Source organism: Labrus mixtus, chromosome 21 (genome assembly GCF_963584025.1).
Source record: "Labrus mixtus chromosome 21, fLabMix1.1, whole genome shotgun sequence".
NCBI lineage: Eukaryota > Metazoa > Chordata > Actinopteri > Labriformes > Labridae > Labrus > Labrus mixtus.
The window spans coordinates 6,139,855-6,159,722 of NC_083632.1; the positions used below are offsets into that span (position 1 = coordinate 6,139,855).

The 19,868-nt window shown below is 43.1% G+C and overlaps 3 protein-coding genes across 3 annotated transcripts; 1 reads left to right on the top strand and 2 right to left on the bottom strand.

The window, feature by feature from the left end:
- The first annotated feature begins 5,743 nt into the window (after window positions 1–5,743).
- Window positions 5,744–9,342, top strand: timm23a (translocase of inner mitochondrial membrane 23 homolog a (yeast)). The gene is made up of 7 exons (XM_061028381.1): window positions 5,744–6,019; window positions 6,155–6,213; window positions 6,299–6,392; window positions 6,487–6,571; window positions 6,657–6,715; window positions 7,686–7,796; window positions 8,532–9,342. Exons 1-7 carry the CDS (start codon window positions 5,914–5,916, stop codon window positions 8,651–8,653), a joined length of 636 nt encoding a protein of 211 aa, XP_060884364.1. The 5' UTR covers window positions 5,744–5,913; the 3' UTR covers window positions 8,654–9,342.
- A 38-nt stretch (window positions 9,343–9,380) lies between these two features.
- Window positions 9,381–11,896, bottom strand: zgc:112285 (uncharacterized protein LOC561476 homolog). The gene is made up of 6 exons (XM_061028380.1): window positions 11,737–11,896; window positions 11,527–11,636; window positions 10,856–10,950; window positions 10,461–10,741; window positions 9,904–10,067; window positions 9,381–9,813 (listed from the first exon to the last, which is right to left on the bottom strand). Exons 1-6 carry the CDS (start codon window positions 11,876–11,878, stop codon window positions 9,634–9,636), a joined length of 972 nt encoding a protein of 323 aa, XP_060884363.1. The 5' UTR covers window positions 11,879–11,896; the 3' UTR covers window positions 9,381–9,633.
- A 2,563-nt stretch (window positions 11,897–14,459) lies between these two features.
- On the bottom strand, window positions 14,460–19,541 carry LOC132955759 (uncharacterized). The gene is made up of 2 exons (XM_061028759.1): window positions 19,091–19,541; window positions 14,460–17,575 (listed from the first exon to the last, which is right to left on the bottom strand). The coding sequence occupies exon 2, from the start codon at window positions 17,558–17,560 to the stop codon at window positions 15,314–15,316; it is 2,247 nt and encodes a 748-aa protein (XP_060884742.1). The 5' UTR covers window positions 17,561–17,575; window positions 19,091–19,541; the 3' UTR covers window positions 14,460–15,313.
- Window positions 19,542–19,868: the final 327 nt, after the last annotated feature.

The window sequence follows — 19,868 nt, forward strand, 5'->3', positions numbered from 1 at the left end:
GTATTAACTTGAGCCTTCTGAAATCAGCATCGCTTGCCCTCTGTGCCTTTTTGTATACTCCGAGTGTGACAATTAACAGTGTAGTACGACATTAATCTACTCTTCAGTGCCAAGTGTAGGTTACTAACTGTTACCACTTCTGTGATTATTAACCTCTTTAATGGTTTCTGTGTCCGCTTTGGATTCCTTTAAAAAAAACAAAAAAACATGTGTGTCTAAAAAAATAAAAATAAAATGAAGATATGTGTTGAGCAATGAACGTTTAACTTTTTAAAGTTCTCTGAGCAAGAATAACTCTTTGTACACTATTAAACTCATAGTTGTTAAACTAACCAAACTTTGTTGCTTTTTCTCTGTAGCTCTCACTTATGCAAATCAGCTTCCTTTCTGCATACTAATCACCAAACACTCCTTAGAAACCCAAAAGAGGGGCGGAAAAAACCCGGCAAACACTTCAGACAAAATGCAGGGAAAAGGCCACCACATTGTTTTCCCCACTTCTCCTTTTTTTTTTTTTTTTTTTTTTGCCGGTGTTGTTCTCTTTCTACATACATGGATGTGTGTAATAGGAGAGGAGAAAACACACCCTGCTCACCATGGTTTCTCAAAGGCATGCACATGTATAACAGAAAGAAGAAGAAGGGGAGAAAAAAAAACAGAGAGGGGGTGCAGGTTTTTTCGACTTTACGGCCGGGGAATTAAAGGGAAATTGATTGTGCAAGCTCGCCCTCAAACATCTGCAGAGTAAATATTGCACGGGATAAGAGTCCGTCCCTGAAGTACCCCAAAAGTCACTGCTTCATGTGTCACAGTGGCTTCATTAGTTCTAATAAGACGTCCTTTATTTCTCTTTACGGATGCACTTATTGAAACTGATGAAACAAAAAGAGTAATAAGGAAGTAAATGAGTTTGATTCTTCCCTTCAAAATCACACACACAAGAAGAGAGGAGGAATCGCGTGTTTTCTTGCTGTTGTGAATGCAACAGTGGGTGGCTCATCCGTCCTCTCCCTGCCCTTCCTGCTTTCATTGTGGAGTTGAGGGCTTGATATTGAACTTCGGGCTTGGAGTTGAGCCTGATCTGCGGCCACAACCCCAGACCCCCGATCACACAGAAAGAGAGAGACACACACACACACACACACACACACACAAAGAGAGAGAGAGGGAGAGAGAGAGAGGACATAATGTGACCGCTGCAGACAATCCGCTGGACAGGAAGAAGCAGAGTGGAGATAGCAAAGAGGGGAGAATGAGAAAAAAAAGAGAGACTGGATACGCATGGGTGGGGGTGCATGCATGGATGTTTGGATGGGTGTGTACTCTTCTGTCTGTTTTTCCTGTTTTCAGTCAAGCTTATTTTTTTTGTTCTCTCCTTGTTCTTCCAGTCTGGTATGAAACACTCTTAAAGCATCTGGTAATGTATTCTGCAGTCAGCTCTCAGCATTGCCAACACTGTGGGGCCCTGAGCTCCTCACAATCAGAGTATTTATGTGTGTGTGTGTGTGTGTGTGTGCACGAGGATGGGCGTGTGTGTGTGTGTGTGTGTGTGTGTGGGATGAAAAGACAGGTTGATTTACATTACTATGTATGCACTGCATTCTCCACATAATGAACAGCTCCACATTTCGCCTGCTCTGTAAATATTTGATGACTGAATGATTTTAGCGGAATAACAACGGAGTCCTATAAGCTGCAGGGAGAGAAGTTGTATTTCAAAACCCCTCGCACTCTTTCTTTCTCTCTCTCTCTCTCTCTCTCTCTCTTGTCCTCTTCCCATGTAAATAAGGCCAACTCCCCCCTAACTCCACACACACCCCTCTGAGGCAGTTTAAAGACCCAACACTGTCTCCTTGTCTCCTTGACAACCAGCATACACTGGGGTCCTGTCGTGGCCTCTCTGTCTTTTGTGTTTGGGAGCTCAGAGGGACAGAAAGAAAGAAAGAAAGAAAGGAAGAGAGAGAGAGAGAGAGGGAGAGGGAGAGAAAGAGAGGAAATGAAGGAGAAGAGTGACTGAAAAAAAGGATGAAGATGACATCACAGCCATTTTTTTTTTATCCCACAAGTGAGAGTTTGGTTCGTAGCCCGATGATGGTATTGATGATGATGATGATGATGAGGATGATTAGCCAGCGGCACAAAATAGGTGGCAACTCAGCCTGAGAAAGAGAGAGAGAGAGAGGGAGAGAGAGAGAGAGAGAGAGAGAGAGAGAGAGGGAGAGAGAGAGAGAGGCCCAGAGCTGAATGGGGCATTGTGGGAAAGACAGTGGGCACACTGGGCAGTAACACAGAGAACACTAACTCACAGATCATGCCAGAGAGTCTGAAAACACCCACACTGGGCGACAATGGCAAACTTCATCGCTCCACTTGGCCCCTTCTGAATACACACATACAATGGCAGAATCCAAATAAGATGCTCTGTTATTCGGGAAATTCAACACACTAAATTCCTTCACTGCCTCTGTCCCTTTGACCGGCAGCAGATGGCTGGGACCCGGGCTGAGAAAATGTGCACGTACGTGTGCATGTGTGTGGTCTTGCCTCTCTGTTGCATCATGGGTAAGTAAGAAGACGCTTTGAAATATGGGAAGTAATTATTTTAAAGGCCTAACAGGAGCCATTCAACCCGGTTCTGTCTCTCTACGTTAATAAAAAAAAAAACAACAACATCATACAAACCAAACTTGAATGTATCATGACTTGGAACATATTTATCTAAATCAGTGAATTAAACAGATCTAATTAGACAGACAACTGAGGAGTAGCAAAACCAACATGGTTTGGGTTTGACCTTTCTTCAGCTGCTCTGTTTTAGATATCAGCTCTCTGCTGCCCCCGTGTGTCAAATGGGAGGAACTACGACATTTCCTTCCCATGAATTTCTATTTACTGCAACAGGGTGAGCAGACAAATCAACACTGAAGCTGAAAGTAAAGAATTGTGTAACAGTGTGATTAAAAATTCAGAATAATCCAACAGCTCTCTCTTCAGACTTAGTGACTTAGCAGACAGAATATGGAAGTAGTCAAGTCAAGTCAACTTTATTTATATAGCACATTTATAACAGCCGAGGCGGACCAAAGTGCTGTACAGTAAATCAGGCAAAATACATTACATCCAAAACATCATAAAAACACGTAAAAGCAAAAATTAAAAGTGAATTAAAACACAAAACAATAGTAAAAGTTCTAGTAGACACTGCTGCTGGGATAAAACACTCAACTAGAGGTAAAAGCCAAGGAAAAGAAATGTGTTTTTAAAAGTGACTTAAACTGCTCAGCTGTGGCAGCAGATCTTATTTTAAATGGTAAAATGTTCCAAAGTGTCGGAGCTGCAACAGAAAAGGCTCGATCGCCCCCTAGTTTTGAGCCTTGTTATGGGCACGTCCAGGAGCAGCTGGTTGGAGGAACATGTAGTAGTTCACTTAGGCAGTGAGGTGTTGAGCCATTTAATGATTTAAAAGCCAGAAGTAAAATTTTAAAATCAATCCTGTAACGAACAGGAGGCCAGTGGAGAGAACGGAGCACAGGGGTTATGTGGTCCCTCTTTAGTCGTGTCCAAAATATGATCAAATAGTGACCAATCTAGTTCCAAGACAGTAAGAACCTTTCAAAACAACAGTGTCGTATCTCAAAATAGTGGTTTTCTACGTCACAATACTGATTTTGGCATCTGAAAATAATGAGCGGTCTCTCATAAAAGTGTCCCAGAGTAATGACTCAATATCTCAAAAAAAAGATGAGAAAGTACGGGTATGGGCCGGCGACTTGAAACAATACGCTGGAGAGATTAAGCCTGACTGGAAGAGGAACCCTGATCACCAACTGATTCATTTCAATTACATTCATAGGACGTATCCAACTCCAAGAAAGGCTTTTCTCATGAAAACGACTGTCATCCCCAAACTGCACACTGTGCACAGAAGGACTCACAGGTTCCTACATGCACATGTGTTGGGAGGGTTAGGGTTAGGGTAGAATGCAGGGATGTTAAAACATATTTGGGGTGAGGTTTGTGATATTCTAGCTGGTGTACTGGGTGTAACTGTGCCGTGCTCTCCCGCTCTGCTGCTCCTGAATGATACAACCTCGTCAAAATGAACATGTATAAATACACGTGTTCTTTTAACGGGCATCACTGCAGCCAAAAAGATGTTGGCTTTACGCTGGAAACCCTCACACGCAGTCACAGAAAAGCCAGTGGATTAACACATATGTTGATATTATTGATGTGGAGCTGTCAGTGGCAAGAGTGCAGCTGTCAACATCTGGGCATGGGAATCGATGCTAGAAAGAATTAACAAACTGCTGTAAGCCCTATATTATTATTTTATTTTTGATCTATGCTCTGGAATCTGGAATCTGTTTTCCCTGCACACAGTATTTATTTATAATAGAGACCTATGGGGTGGGGAGGGAGGGAACGCCACAGGGTTTATGTTTCTGTTTTGTCTGTATTTTTATGATTGTTGTAACTCTGTGTGTTATAGAAGGAAATTAAAAAGTTGATCACAAAAAAATGATGAGAAAGTCTCTTAATGACATAGTAAAAACAACCTTAATGAGATACGCTCAGCAAATAAGTTAGTCTCCCAAATTATGACAAAGTATCTAAATATAAATGACTTCAATTATTAATAATAATAATAATAATAATAATAATAATATTAATAATAATAATGAGTTACAGTCTGATTATGATGAAAAACGTACTCAGAATAACACCTGAATCTCAGAAATGGCTTGTATGGCTTGTATGTATGGAGGCTGTAGTCTCAAGCGCGCGGCCCATGTTCGAGTCCGGCCTGTGGCTGCCCTCCCGCATGTCATTCCCCACTCTCTCTCTCCCCGATTTCCGACTCTATCCCCTGTCCTATCTCTCCAACAAAGGCCCAAAAACAAATCTTTTAAAAAAAAAGAAATGGCTTAGAGAAACAAACTCAAAGGAGTGAGAAAATCTTGAAGAACTCAAAAGAAACCATCATCAAAGACTTCTTGAGTTATTGGACTCCTGCAATGTGTTCATCTTTCTTTGTTTTCGTTGTTTTATCAAAAACACTTTGACTCTTAATATTTGGAGCCAGTTGTGACAGGGGATGACGTGAAGCTGAGGTTTCATGCTTAGGCAGCTGCAAACATCTGGCAAAACAGCAAAAAAAAAAAAAAAAAAGATTACAACAGTGAGTAAGTTTCTCCTCTCTTACTGCAGATAGAAGAAAGTTCACAGTTTAGGGGGTCAGACCTTTTACTGAATCTCCAGTCGGACTCAAACCAGTAATCTGCACATAGAAACATCTCAAATGAAATTAATTAATCTACTTTTTCTCTCACAGCCTGATAGGCGAAAAACACACGTATCAAATAATGCTCCCTGTAGTGCACAGAGCCGCATGGTCGCATTATTCTACATAACACCAGCCGCCCCTCGGGGTTAAAATAACAGATCCCAGATCGGTGGAGGTGTCGTAAAATCTTCGGGACCCCTAACATGTCTTTTTTTTTTTGTTGCTTTACTTTTCACTTTATAATCAGTTATGGTTAGAAACTCATGAGGTTAAATTGATGAGTGTGACACTGGTGTTCGTTTTTTTTTTTTTTTTTTTTTTACATTTAATTGTTTTGATGATGTTACGACAGCTTTACGTCACGTCAGATGTCGCTTTACGGCAGAGCGTGCTGCTGGAGGTCAGAGGTATGACGAAAAACTCGAGCTCTGTATCTGTGACTAAAAAAAACCGTGTTTGAAAATTTGGGAAAGCTCGCCGTACATACCGACAGGACGGACTCTTCTGACGGTGAATCCACAGCTTGTAGTCTTTTGAGTTTTGCGACAGAGATAACGTAAAGGTAGATCGGTTAGCAGCTCCAGTTTTCCAGGTGACCCCCCCCCCCCTTAGGATCTTTCGCAGCCATGGACAACAACACCCAAGGAGCAGGGGGGACGAAAGGTGGTCTCGGGGGTCTCTTTGGAGGCGGTGTACCTGAATACTCCAACACGGAGCTCTCAGGTGTTCCCTGTAAGTATGACGTAATTTTACCACGACGCTAAACCTGACGTCATCTTAACACCTGAACTCTGAGACAGTTTTGTTTTCATTTATTCATCTTAGTACTGAATCATGTTTTTAATCATTTCTGTGACGTCATTTCAGTGACTGGAATGAGTCCTCTGTCCCCCTACCTCAATGTGGACCCTCGTTACCTGATCCAGGTGAGCTGCAGCAAACCACTTCCGGTGTTGAGTTAAAGACAGGTGTTTTGTAACAGTAACAGGTAATGTTGTGTTTTTTTTTTAGGACACAGATGAGTTTATCCTGCCCACCGGCGCCAATAAAACCAGAGGGAGGTTTGAACTGGCTTTCTTCACTATAGGAGGATCCTGCATGACAGGTGAGAGATGTAGCACACCTGTAAACAACAACGCAGTTACCTGAGCTTCATCATGTCTGCGTATGAGCCTCACCGTGTCCTCTTTTGACTACAGGAGCGGCGCTCGGAGCTGTCAACGGTCTCAGAATGGGTCTAAAGGAGACGCAGGATATGGCCTGGTCCAAACCTCGTAATGTCCAGTGAGTAGACAGACGTGACTCAGGTAGTTTTCTCCCTCATTGCACACCTGGATCACCCTCTAAATGTTCACTCTCCCTCCCCCAGGATTATCAACATGGTGACCAGGCAGGGTGCATCATGGGCCAACTCTCTGGGCTCTGTCGGTAAGATCATTACTTCTCATGTTAGCAGACATATTAACTCATCTTCAAAATAGAATATATAGAGGGGGGGGGGGGGGGCGCTGGAGGCGCAGCGGTTAGGGTGTGTGGAGGCCGTCGTCTCAAGCGGGGCGGCCCGGGTTCGCATCCCGCCTGTGGCCTCCCTCCTGCATGTCGTTCCCCACTCTCTCTCTCTCTCTCTCTCTCCCTGGTTTCCGACCCTATCTATTGTCCTATCTCTCCATTAAAGGCATAAAAAGCCCAAAAATAAATCTTTAAAAAAAAAAATAATATAGAATAAAATAAAATAAAATATAATAGAATTACTTTATTGATCCCAAACTGGGAAATTGTGGCGTTACAGCAGCAGGTTATCCAAACACACAATATGAGTAAAAAACACAATGTTAGCAATCTAAACACAATATAATATTAAATACAAAGTAAATAAGCACTAAAAATATCAAAACTAAGAATGTGAATATATACAACCAGGATTTAACTAAACATTACTAGTGTTAAATATGAGAGATTGAATGTAAATGTGCAAAAACAGTTGTAAATGGACAGTGTTGACATAAGTTAAAGTGCATGAGTGTTGACATGTTATCAGCAGAAACTATTCAATATAACGGCGAGTAGACAGACAAATGAAGTGAACATGAGTGCAGGGATAATTTGTAAATTTAAACATGTGCAGAACAGATTACAGTGTGGAGAGACAGATATTATCATGATGACAGTTATGGCCTTTGGTTCTTGTGACAGCGGAGTTGTGTCAGTCTGTTGGAGAAGCTGCTCCGCTGTCTGTCCAAAAAAAAAATGAATTAGTCTTGTGACTGGTGTGTTTTTATAGATTTTGTGTTGCTGTTAGGGTTGTAAATCTCTCACTTCTTTCTGACTGGACCGACAGCTGTGTGTTATAATCCGGGTATTCTGCCTCTTTCAAAGCTTTCTACATTTGTCTTTGCAGCCTTGTTGTACAGTGCGTTCGGTGTGGCCATAGAGAAGGCCAGGGGAGCAGAGGATGACGTCAACACAGTGGCCGCTGGGACGCTAACAGGGATGCTCTTCAAATCAGGCAGTAGGTATCTTTTTCCGCTTAAACCAGGGGTGTCCGAAGTGCGGCCCGAGGGCCATTTGCTGTCCCTTGAGGGGATTTTTTTGCGGCCCGTGACTTCAAATGAAGAATCAGAAGATTTTGGTCCCGAGGCCTCGATTAAGATTGGCACATTATCTTATTTTTATTTTTCATGTTAACAAGGGCTTTAACAACATTCCTAAAATAGAAAATGTTCAGTAACATGTATATTGTTGTTTTTTTTTTGTTTTTTTTAAATCTACAGCTTTTTTTGTAAACTATGAAAAAAAACTTGCGGACTGTTGTTTAACCATTTAATGACCTGAGCTAAATGCAGAATGCAAAAAAAATGAACCACGTTACAGGTTTGATTCTGAGGGGGAAAAAAACAAATAAAGTAGAACGAAGAAATCAAAATATTTGATTTCCTTTTATTAAAGCGTTTCTTTAGCGAGCCTTTTGATTCTGTTCTACAAAGCCTTAATATTTTTTCAACTATATTTAAAAAAAAAAAAAAACCTGTGGCTCGCGAGCGATTCTAACACGACAATTTTGGCCCGCAAGAAAAAAAAGTTTGGAACACCTCCCATTATGATTTCTTTGTAGGTTCTCGGTCATCCAGGTACATTTGAAGCTTGATCCAAACTGGACTGGTTGAAGATCTTGAAGTTTGTTTATTTGATGCCAATGCACAGTTTCATTGCTCCTCCTCCTCCTCCTCCTTCTCTGCGATTGCAGGTGGCCTTAAGGGTGTAGCGCGAGGAGGTCTTGCTGGTTTAGCTCTGTCTGGTGCCTACGCTCTCTACAACAACTGGGACCACATCACCGGCTCCTCGTCTTCATCGTCCAGGCTGTACTAAACTCCACCGCGCACGCGTCTTTCTTCCACGCTAGGGCCAAAACGTCTCTCCCGCTACACGGCCTTTCACCACAGCGCTAAGAGGAATTAGACTCTGGTCAAATGCAGTGTGCTTAAAGGGAAGCGTGAGTTGGTCCAAGTTCACCGGTTCCCCCCCCCCACCCCTCCCTCATTACCACTGTCACTTCCTGGAGCATTCTGGGAATCTTTGAAAACAGAAGATGTGAAAATGTGGACTAGAACACACTTCCAATCCAGACGTAGACCGTCCTATAACACCACCCGTTGTTAACCTTTGTGGTGTTCTTTCTAATTGATCAGATCAGTAATAAGAAGTGTCTGAGGATGTTACAAAGATGTGTGTCCTCTGTTTTATAATTGTGTGTAAAAAGACTTCTTTAAGTCTTGTTTGGATGTCCGTGAAGCCTGACGTGGGACATCTGATGTGCGTCTTCAGATTCACATTCTGATTTTGGACTGAAAGACTCTTCTGTTGAAGGAGAGCGATTTGAGATTTCCAGCTGAACGCAGACTCGAGCCTTACGGTCTGTTCTACTCTTGTATTTATTCAATGCGTCTTAGCGGTGGGTTTTTTTGTTTTACTGTGCAAGAAGAAATCACTGTAAAGCTACCCTGAAGGTGCGTCCTTGTTTCTGTATTCCATCAAACCTGCTGCATTAAAAACAAAAATGTAATAAAAAATTAAAAAAAAGAGAAATGTTGCCAAATATTTTGCTTTGGACCAATTTTATTGCACAAATGTCGACTGGATTTGAAAGGTCGTGAGATGTGTGAAACCTTGCAGTCAAAACGTTCTGCTGTTTGAAAACCACAGTCGTTCATAGTTTAGACTTAGAAAATAATTATTGCACATTAAGAACTGATAAAATGTTGTAATGTATGAACATGAATGTAATGTGAAGGAAGCACGACATGAAACAGAGCAGAGCTTATGTTTGCTGTCGGTCGGGTAAAGTCCACTTAGTGCAGGAAGAAGTCCCTGATGCGTGTCGCCTCGATCCAGGGGATGTAGGCGGCGGTGCGGGTGAAGACGCTGGGTTTGTTCTCCACGGTGCAGCCGATGGGGCCGAAGCTCACCACGCCGTGCACCTCCCAGCGGTCCCGCCCCAGCTGGCACAGCAGAGGACCGCCAGAGTCACCCTGGGAAGAGGCGTAAGGAGGTGATTGATGAGTCAGAGGGGAAATGACAATGGAGTAGATTGTTTTAGTACTTCGGTGAATTAGCCATACCTGGCATGCAGCAGGAGGGTCCTCAGTATCCCTGAACCCGGCACAGATCATGGAGTCTCTGACCCGGTCGCCCCAGAACTTCTTCTGCCTGCAGGTCTTGAAGTCGATGATGGGCAGGCGAGCCTGATTCAGGGCTTCAGCCAGAGACACATTCTCCTTCCCACCTGAGACATGTTGGAGGAAATGTTTGTTACTTTCACTGCATTTTGGTTTAAATGTCTTGATTTGTAGTCGATCTAGCAGGCTTCGCTTAGAAATGGGACTTTTCCTGCAGGTTTGTATTTCTAATTTGAAGTGCTGAATGGATTTAAAGAGACACACACACCAAAACGGAGCGTTCAGAGAGAGCTGGTTTATACAGGGTCACAAACCTCCTCTGGTGCTTGATTCATGTTATATTTTGACCAAAGCACAGCACAGATGTTTCATTTAGACCACAGAGGGACTGTTTGAAAATGTGGAGAAGGGGGATAATATGTCCTCTGTGTAATATTTTGGCCTTACTTGAATTTTAAAAAAAACCTCTAAAATGTCAAATATTCTTTCATGTCACTCACCCCGGGTGTCTCCCCAGCCTGTCACCCAGCAGTAGTGTCCCGGTTTGAGGTTGATCTGCTTGCGCGGCAGGCAGGCGTAGCGGATGAAGTTCGAAGGGACGATGTCTGTGCCGGCCTTCACCAGGGCGATGTCGTAGTCCAGCTCGCTGTGAGCGGGGTAACGGAAGTTCTCGTGCCGGTAGATCCTCTTGACGGGGAAAATCCTCTCTGCATGCTCCGAGCGCTTCAGCTGGTGCTTCCCCAGGACGATTCTCCAGCTCCCAGCGTCCTCAGCTTTACCCCTGAGAGGAACGAAAGACAGCTGAAGTAAGACCTGTGAAGTTCACACATTGTGCTGTCTTTTTTTTTTTTATAACATCTATTTTTGTGTTGATATTGACAGGTTTGTTTTTTACTTTTGGAAGCAGTGAGCAGCAGTAAGGATCCAGTTCTTGTGGATGAGAGTTCCTCCACAGACATGAATGTAATGTTTACTTCCCCTTGGACGAACCTGTAGGAGACAACAAGGCAACATCCTCAGTGGTGTGAGATCATTTAAAAATCAAGCTCGTGATCTTATATGCTTTGCTCAGTGTGACCCTTAAATAAGTTTAGAAGTTACTAAATTACCAGATATAAGCTTACTAAATATAGAGGGTCTGGCTTTTAGAAACCATAAAAACGGTTAGAGATTTCCGAGACACTGTACTGCATGTTTGTTATTTAGAAAGTAGTGTTTGTCCACCAGAGGGCGCTGATGAGTTGATTTTCAACTGTTTCCCCCATACGTGTTTTTTTTCAAACACTTTCAAGTACATGTAAGACAGTAGTATAAGCTTATCTATCAACTTAGAAGTGAGAATAAAAGTCATATTTATATTTGTGCGCTAACACAGAAAACAAAAAGAACAACGAATGATAAAAAAACAATCATTAGTTGTGACTAATGAGGGTTTGAGTTTTGCCAATTTATGGTGTATTTGCCTCTTGTTCGGTTAGCAAGTGAACCGAAGCTTTGTGTGAAACAGTAACCGCTGATTCAAGACCTTTCTACCCGAGGTACTGAAACCTAAAGAAAGACATTTACCTGAAGTGAGACCTGCCAGGGCCAGGAGTGAGGTCTTGCCTCGTTTCCAGACACAATCCTCTCGGCCATGTTGGGCTTGAAGTGAGCCGTACCACAATCCCTAGGCCAGTCTAAGAGGAGAAGAACACATGAAGAAAAAAAAAACATACATTTCAAACAAACACACTAAAATGAGTGCGACTTTGCTGAAGTGTTGATGTCTGTCCTCACCTAGGTGGAGGATCTTAGGCTGTGGCTGTCGCCCGGGGGTGAGTGTGTACGCATCTGCAGGCAGAGACGCCTCGCTCAGCAGCAGCGGCAGCAGCACAGACAGAAGGAGAAGCAGAGGAGGTCCAGGTACAGCCATCTTCATCTACAGAATCAGCGGCCGGCACACATCCCACGCTATTTATACCAGGCAGTGAACACATGTGGACGTACATGCACAAGTACACACACCCACACATGAACACACAACAGCACACCTCCAGTGACAATGTGCTGTGTCACAACAAAAAGCCCCAGCAACTGGATTGTTCTCCTCTAGCGATGAGTTTCCACTGCCGCTGAGAAAAAAGAGGATTTCAGGGAGTCCCATCAGCACTTTCACATACATATAGTTTGCAGTACACAGTACAGCAACATGCACACAGCGCAAAGACAATACTGCACTGTACGTCAACAAACACCACATCATGCCACATGACCCAGAGTGGTGACATAGTGACTTGAACGTGACCCTTTACTTTCATATCCCACATCTACAGCATTAATCGTTTCAATGAGTCCAAGGTAAAAACACATGTCGAGTGTGTATCTGCCCTGAAAAATGGCCTGAATCACTTTTCATTCTTGTTCCCAGGAGAGGGATCCCTACGCTGGTGATCCCGCAGTCACACATTTCTGGTAATAATAAAAGTTAAGTTTCAAAGTGAACTGTTTTCACAGCTATTGAACAGACTGAGAGCGCTTACTTAAAACACATCAAACGAAAGGGAGTCATGTTGTTCATGAGGTCGGCCTCATGTAAACGTATCAATCTGTTACGTAATGACATCACTTATTTTCATGTTAAGCCTTCTTTTCACTCCTCACCGCTGAATGATTGTCTCATGTAGGCTTAAAAAAAAACTAGTGAAATATTTAATTGTTGATGCTTGTACATTAAGGGCAAAGTTACCCAGAGGCAAAATTATTTTATGTAGGCTACACATAAACAAAGCTGATTTTGATTCAAATAATAACTTAGTAATAACTTAGTAAATAACTTAGTGCAGAGTCCCTCTGCACCTTTAAGAAAAAGCTAAAGACCCAGCTCTTTCATGAATACCTACTAACTTCATGATGATGGTCTCCATATTATTGATGATGATGATGGTAATGACGATGGTTTTTGTTTGATAACGACGACTTATAAGATGGTTTCTATACTGATTAGAGCTCTCAAGAACTGCCCTCAATGTTGTGCTTTGCCTCTGGTCACTTCCTGTCAGCACCTGTGTGTCCAATCAGACTCAAAGCTGATTGTTCGCTCTTACTGACATTGTTCCCTTTTTTCTAGATCCTTGCTTGTGTTGTTCTTACTCTCTGATGTACGTCGCTTTGGATAAAAGCGTCTGCTAACTGAATTGTAGAATTAATTACAGGGACAGCGGTTGACGAATGGCTCAGGCGCGCAGAGGCTGCTGTCCTCAAAGCTGGCGGCCCGGGTTCAAATCTGCCCTGTGGCTTCTTTCATGTCATGACATGTCATTCCCCACTCTCTCTCTCTCTCTCTCCTTGATTTCTGTTTCTATCCACTGTCCTGTCTCTACAATAAAGTCGTAAAAAGCCCAAAAATAAGTCTTGAAAAATAAATAAATACTTTACACTTTTACAAATGTATACAGCTCTCACTGATATATATATAAAACTGTTTTCCTTGAATATTTAGAGACTTTCAGATCAGGAATTAAGAATGCACAAATAAACAAACCAAAGAGTCCTTTTGCCAGCTCTACAAACATTTTTGAAAATATGAAAACAACAACTGCAGTGGAAGCCGCTGGCGAGTTGAGCTTTTTTCCTGTAGTGAATGAGAGAGAATGTGCCCGCTCAACTGAACCGTAGCGCCTGAATGGTCAAACCTTTAACACTGAGGTTCACCAAGTTTGCATGCAACTCAACTTTGTGAATGTTTTCATGGCGGATGAGAGAGTGAAGCTGAATCACATCCTGTGTTCATGTCGTTTTTTTAACCTTGGACATGGTCGTTTGTTCAGCTCTAAACTCGGAGATCATCTCTGGGGTTTTGTTCTTCAGTCAAGAAGAATAGATCATCTTGTGCTCTGATAGGTTTAAAGATTGAATACAAATTTGATTAAAACATTTTTTTTGTTTATTTAAAATAAAAATGCTAACTAGATACCTAAGTATTTTTTGTACCTGGTTCTAAAAGTAAAAGTGAAATGTCACAATGTGTAGCCAATAAGTCAGAAGATGCTGAGGATCTAACTTTATTTTTATACAGATCTAGTTGTAAATATGAAAAACAAAAGTTAAAACTCTTTAACACTGATATCAGTATCACCCTGTTCAACAGTGGGTGAATTTAAAATAGCATGAAAGATGAAAGAATGGGTCTCTCAAAGATGTGCTCTTATAAAATCTTTAATGGTTTTAAATCTCCAAACAAAGCACAACATGTTAGAGTGACGCACTGTTTTATTGAACATATATATTCATAGAAAATGTATGACCTTATTCAAGTTGTCTTAATTACCGGTAACTGAATTCCATGAAAACTTCTACCCATCATTAAGTGTTTCTTTTTGGCTGACTCCATCTTGTTTTTTTCTGAGCCAGAATTAACAACATTTCCACAAGTGGGTCGGTGGATACTGGATACCAAAGATGTCAGCTTTAGTGACTAAAATGAGCTGCGGTGACACCTGGCAGACATTCAGCTGCTTCTACAGCCGGCCCTGCAAATGCACACACATAACTTAAAACTTTGACATCATAAAAACGGTGTTTTATAAAAATGAACTCCATTTACATTTGTCATGCAGGTTTGAAACAATCTCTGTAAAAAAAAAAATGTTTTTGTTCCATGATTCCATTTTAATATTAACTTTAATGGAGCTATTTTAACACGGGGGTCTACGGGGAGTTACTCACTTTTGGAGCTAGCCTCAAGTGGTTGTTTTAAGGAACTGCAGATTTTGACACTTTTAGCCTCTCAGCCGTAGAGGTCTGAGAGAATTACATGAAATCTTAATTGAATACCACAACAAACACTTTCCTCTTGAGTTTCAGGCGTGTAGTTCATCTTGTAAATGATGGTCCCGTTTAGAGAGAAAAAGAAAATCAAGCTTGGCCGCCTTGTGATTGACAAACTAATACCACAGCAACTTCTCAGCCAGAATAGAGTACTGATTATTTGAGGTTATTTATGACCTGGAAAATAAGGTTAAATGGCTGATTACCAATTTGTGGCTTAAAAATGGGAACTAGACTAACCCGGTTAAGCTCATTGCTGTGAGTGTGAAATCAGACAGAAATAACAGAAGTTGGAATTTGGAAATCATTTTTCCGAAACAGTGGCTCTTGGTTGTAGAAAATCATTTTCTAACATTGCATTGGTTCCTTTTTACTAAACAAAAAAAAAGATCTTTACAGCAGCAGGATGAAACCAAATGGAGGTCAGCGCTAAAGATGTCTGTCTCTGAGCTTTGCAAAGTTTTTTTTTTTTTTTGGTTTTGCTTTAGTGCAAACTGAGGATTTGATCTGCTATGGAAAGTAAAAACCCTAAATCACTTGTGCATGGTCAGTCATCTGCCTTTCTGGAGCCTCCACACCACCCGGGCCTCAGTGACCGGATTACATTCCTCCTGCGGCTCTGTCCGCTACTGTGCGAGGGTGACTTGGGTTGGCCGGAGCCTTCCCCTCCGTACACTTCCTCATCTTCTTCGGCATCAACTGCCCCCGCTCTGCTTATTCTACGAGGAGCTTCTGCTGTTTCCTCCTTTGCACCTGCTCCTTTCTCTGCCACCGGACTCTCTTTTTCTGCCTCTGGTAGGTCCTCACTCTCAGGCTCCACCATGCAAGCTGATGAAATGATCATTGCAGGCGGATTGAGCTCTGGGGTCATGTCCTTCACTACGTTTGATATGAGAGGAGGCTTTGGTGCTTTCTTTTTCTTCTTTGATGATTTTATTGCGAGTTGGGGGCTGTTCTTGAGTTCCAGATGCTTCCGTATGGCTGTGCTCAGCACCTCCGGGTCCACAGCTGCCCCGTGAATGTCCCACGTCATCCCTTCTTCATCCCACTGTACCTGCTTCATGCTGCTCCGCCTGTGCAGCTTGTCCCTCTTTTCGCCCTGCATCTTCAGACATGACCTTCTTCTCTCTGGATTGTGTGAGGACGGCGAGTTGATCTCCCACGCCGGGTCATCCTCCTGCCTCTCCTCCTCCTCTTCGCTGCTCACAGGAAACATGCTTGAAGACGGGGAAACCAGATTAGAGTTCGATCCCACTGAGGAGATCAGGTTGAGCCTGGATCCAGGCGGTGAACCCAAGAGGGAATGAGAGTCCATGTTGGAGTTAGACGTGTTCCTCCTTAGATCCCAAAAAGAGCCGACTGGAGAGATCGTCTGCACCGCTGCGTCCACCAGCTGCAGCTTTGAAGTCGCCGTACCCCCCACCCGGAAGACTTCACCCTTTGGAGCATTTGTGAGGCCCTCTCTCATGTTTAGGTTGCACCTGCAGCATTCACCCAACCGCGAGTCACTCAGAGAAGAAACCAGGGGTGACCTCCGTTCTCTGCCTGTTGAAAAGCTCTGAACCGGCTGCCATGGAAGCTGAAGACAGCACACTGGAGGTTTGCTTTCTGATTCTTGTCCCTCTGCCTGAGAAGGTGGCTCCAGGTAGCCACACATTTGCACTGGGCTTCTTATTTCTCCGCTCTCTGATAACGGTGTGTCTCCAGGACCGTGTTTATCTAGAGAGGGACAAAAGTCAGGCTTGACGTAGCCAAAATGTTGCACCGGGCTTCTCACTTCCCCACTTTCTGATAACCGCATGCCTCCAGGACTGAAAAGAGAAAGACAAGAACCGCTTAACATTTGCACCGGGCTTCTCCCTCCTCCCCTCTCCAAGAACTGTGCGTTTCCGGGACTTTGCGGCGCTTCTATCACATCGTCAAGGCATCCAGCATCTGACGTCGCGTCCCCTTCTGCTATGCTAACAGATGAAGGGATCGGGGAAGGGAACGTAAAAGAAAGCACGTTATTCTCCAGGAATCCCTCGTCCTTCGGGCCGGTAAGGTGTTGGAGATTGGGGGAGTTTGACGGCAAGGGCGAGGAGGTTGAAGCCTGCGGCGGTGACTGAGGAGGAGAGGGGGAATGCGGGGTCTCGAGTGCATCTTTTGGCTGTTGAGCGTTCAGTGTGAGAAGAGAAGGAGAAGAAGTCAACGTCGGTGCCTGCAGGGGGGCGATCAAGGGTGAGGGAGAATGTGCGGCAGCCGAGGAGGTTGGTTTGAACACGGGGGGAGAGTCCGGCGCTCCGGACCAAGAGGTCATTTGGGTAAGACTGGAGGGGCGCGAGTGTCCCTCCTTCCATACGATTGTGTCTGGAGTGCTGCTGCGGCTGTGTGTGCTGGCGCTACAACCGCTCCAGCGCTGCTTGTTGGCAATCCAGCGCTCACTGAGGACAGGAGGGCTGTGCATGTCCACGTTCTGGGCCGTTAGTGGTAACTGGTGGCTGTTGGTGGTGTTGATGTGCTGCCACATTTGAGGGTGAAGCTGTTGGAGCGTCACTGAAGTCTGCTCGGAGTGCGTGTTGGTGCTGGAGCTGCGTCTCAGGTCCGTTCTGGCCCAAGCCGGGTCTCGCTTGTAAGGCAGCCCGGACACCATGACCATGTCCATGGAGCTCTTGGAGAGGGAGAAAATGGGCGCCCGATCGTCCTCATCGTCCAATCCGACAATCTCGGCTGCGCTGGATAAAGAGACCGACGAGCTTCCTGAATAGCAGACTGACTGGTAGCTCTCAGATGCGGGGCGGCCACGCCTCGCCATGGCAGCAGCACAAATCTGTGGAAAAAAAGACACATCGTTGAGTGGCTAATTGGTTTTCATCCTTAATCCTTCATTAACCTTTGTTTTTAACCACGTGGGGGTTCTAACTAACTCGCAGACAACAAGTTGTTTTCATTAATGCAGGTTTTGTACTGCTTACATTTCTAGTTTCATTCTTATGTCTTCATATATATTATTTTGAATATTACTATATGTAAATAACATATTTTAAATATTTCAAACTTCTTTTGAATTTGCTATTTTCTTCGTGTAATTTCTGTATAAGTCTCCTCAGGGGTTAATAAAGTCTTTTTTTATAAGGAACTTTTTCAGCTGTTTGGTCCTGGGAAGTGTAGAGCATTTAAAGATCATTATTGCTAAAATCAAGTGCCTGCCTGGGCCAAAAACAAAGCATTGAGCATGAACCAAATGGGCGGCCAGTGAGCTACACATGAGCTGAAACTCTCTTGTTCCTTGGAGCAGCTGCCTATGTGTTGATACATTCTGTAGGTTCATCGGTACAGTGAACTCGCGTATTAGTCATTTGATATACTGTCTCATTTAAATAAAGTGCAGCTGCATGTTTCCAATATTGTTCTACATGAAGAAGTGGAGGCAGTACGACGAGGAAACAGACGCCACACTCATGTTGTTCAATTCAGTACAACGCTAAAGAAGCAGGTTAGCGTAGCTTAGCATAAACACAAGAAACTAAAAACAAGAGGTTCGTCCCACTTTGGTTTGTAACAAATTTCTTGTGCTTAATGAGTCGGCCTACTGTTTGGTTGATTTTGTTGATATTGGACAGAGCAAGGCTAGTTGTTTTGCTTCCTGTCCTGTTAAATCAAACTCTTCTGGCAGCCTGAAGCTTCATATTAACCAAATATTTAAAAGTTGAGAGAAAGCAAATAATGTTCTTTCCGAAATCAATAAACTAATGATTTGATCTTTTATCTTTTTGACTTTTTAAACACTGACCCTGTCAGTGCACACACACACACACACACACTTGGCAGCATATTCACAGTCACTCTGGGATTAGCCTAATTGGATTACAGCATCCAGATTACTTGATCATTTGGACGGATTGATCGAGACAGTTTAAGAGAGCATTTGGCCTCCAATTAACAGATGACAAAGGAGGCAAAGGAGACAAAGAAAGAAACAGCAAGAGTGGACTTTAGCATGTCTTTTTGAATCTACCAACAGGTTTAGTCAGCATGTTAAAATCTCCATATTTATGTTTTTAATAGACATGTTTTTACAATATTTCTGTAATACATTTACAGAGATTCAATGCAACCCTGTTGTGTATATTTTCCCAAAAACAAAAGGGAATCAATGTAAAGTTTTAAACCAATGTCCAAGCTTTCAAAGAGAACCAGAACCATAACTGACCTGGTGGTGTTTCACAATAACAGACCTGCAGATATCAATCTTACTGCAAAGTATGACCAAGTCACCCTACACATATGAGCGTCCATGTTCACAAAGATACACTGCTATGTCAAATGGAAGGCAAAATCCTACCTTTATACCTCGTGACCCGTTTTGGCCTCTGGCTTGCCAAAGAGCAGGTAGAACCAAATGGCAGCTCTCTTTCCACCGCTCATCCACTCTTCCTCCCTCACATCTTAAGAAAATCACCTTCCTTGTTCCCAGCTGCCCTCACACCCTCAAACAGTCTGCTTTCCTCTCTCGTCACCTGTCTTCAGCTTGATCTTCTCCGCCGTCTCTTTCCTCATTACCGGACCCAATGCGAACTTGGCTCGAGTGTAAATTTGGGGATTTTTTTCTTTCTCAGTGTGTGTGTTGCGAGATTGTGTGCATGTGCGTGTGTGTAAGGGAGAGGGACCATTACTCTGCCTTCAGCTCTGAGGATTAGCTGTCATCCCATTAGCTACTGTCCAATCTCTAAACAGTCCGTGTGTGTGTGTGCGCATGTGTGTAAGTGAAACAAGGGCTGGCAGCTGAGTGGCTAATGAGCCTTTTGATACTGCTTCAAGACTGGGTCAGTTGTTTGACGTTTATATTAAGTTATTAACATGCTTGTTGTTGTTTGTTTGGGGGATAATTCGGGACTTTTTTTAAACATGGACGAATATAAAAGACTGCAGTGAACTGCAAAACATCTCATCCTGCTTTCTTCTTACTCTTAAATGTGTCGCCATTTGTGATTATTTGTTCTGTAAATCATAAAAAAGGCTTTTTCTTCAATGTGCTGTTAATCGTCTCCTCTGACACCCTGTGACAGCGGTTATAGGCATTAAAATGACAATATAGAAGAAGTCAATCTTCTTGCTTATGG

Bases quoted from the DNA above. Each gene is read 5' to 3' on its own strand.
- zgc:112285 (XM_061028380.1), bottom strand. From the start codon at position 11,878: ATGAAGATGGCTGTACCTGGACCTCCTCTGCTTCTCCTTCTGTCTGTG. The intron at 10,742-10,855 runs GTAAAAAACAAA...CGTTCCTCTCAG, and splicing joins GCTGCTCACTGCTTCCAAAA to GGGTAAAGCTGAGGACGCTG. The intron at 10,068-10,460 runs GTGAGTGACATG...AACATGTCTCAG, and splicing joins AGGCTGGGGAGACACCCGGG to GTGGGAAGGAGAATGTGTCT.
- LOC132955759 (XM_061028759.1), bottom strand. From the start codon at position 17,560: ATGGCGAGGCGTGGCCGCCCCGCATCTGAGAGCTACCAGTCAGTCTGC.
- timm23a (XM_061028381.1), top strand. From the start codon at position 5,914: ATGGACAACAACACCCAAGGAGCAGGGGGGACGAAAGGTGGTCTCGGG. The intron at 6,393-6,486 runs GTGAGAGATGTA...TTTTGACTACAG, and splicing joins AGGAGGATCCTGCATGACAG to GAGCGGCGCTCGGAGCTGTC. The intron at 6,716-7,685 runs GTAAGATCATTA...TTGTCTTTGCAG, and splicing joins CAACTCTCTGGGCTCTGTCG to CCTTGTTGTACAGTGCGTTC.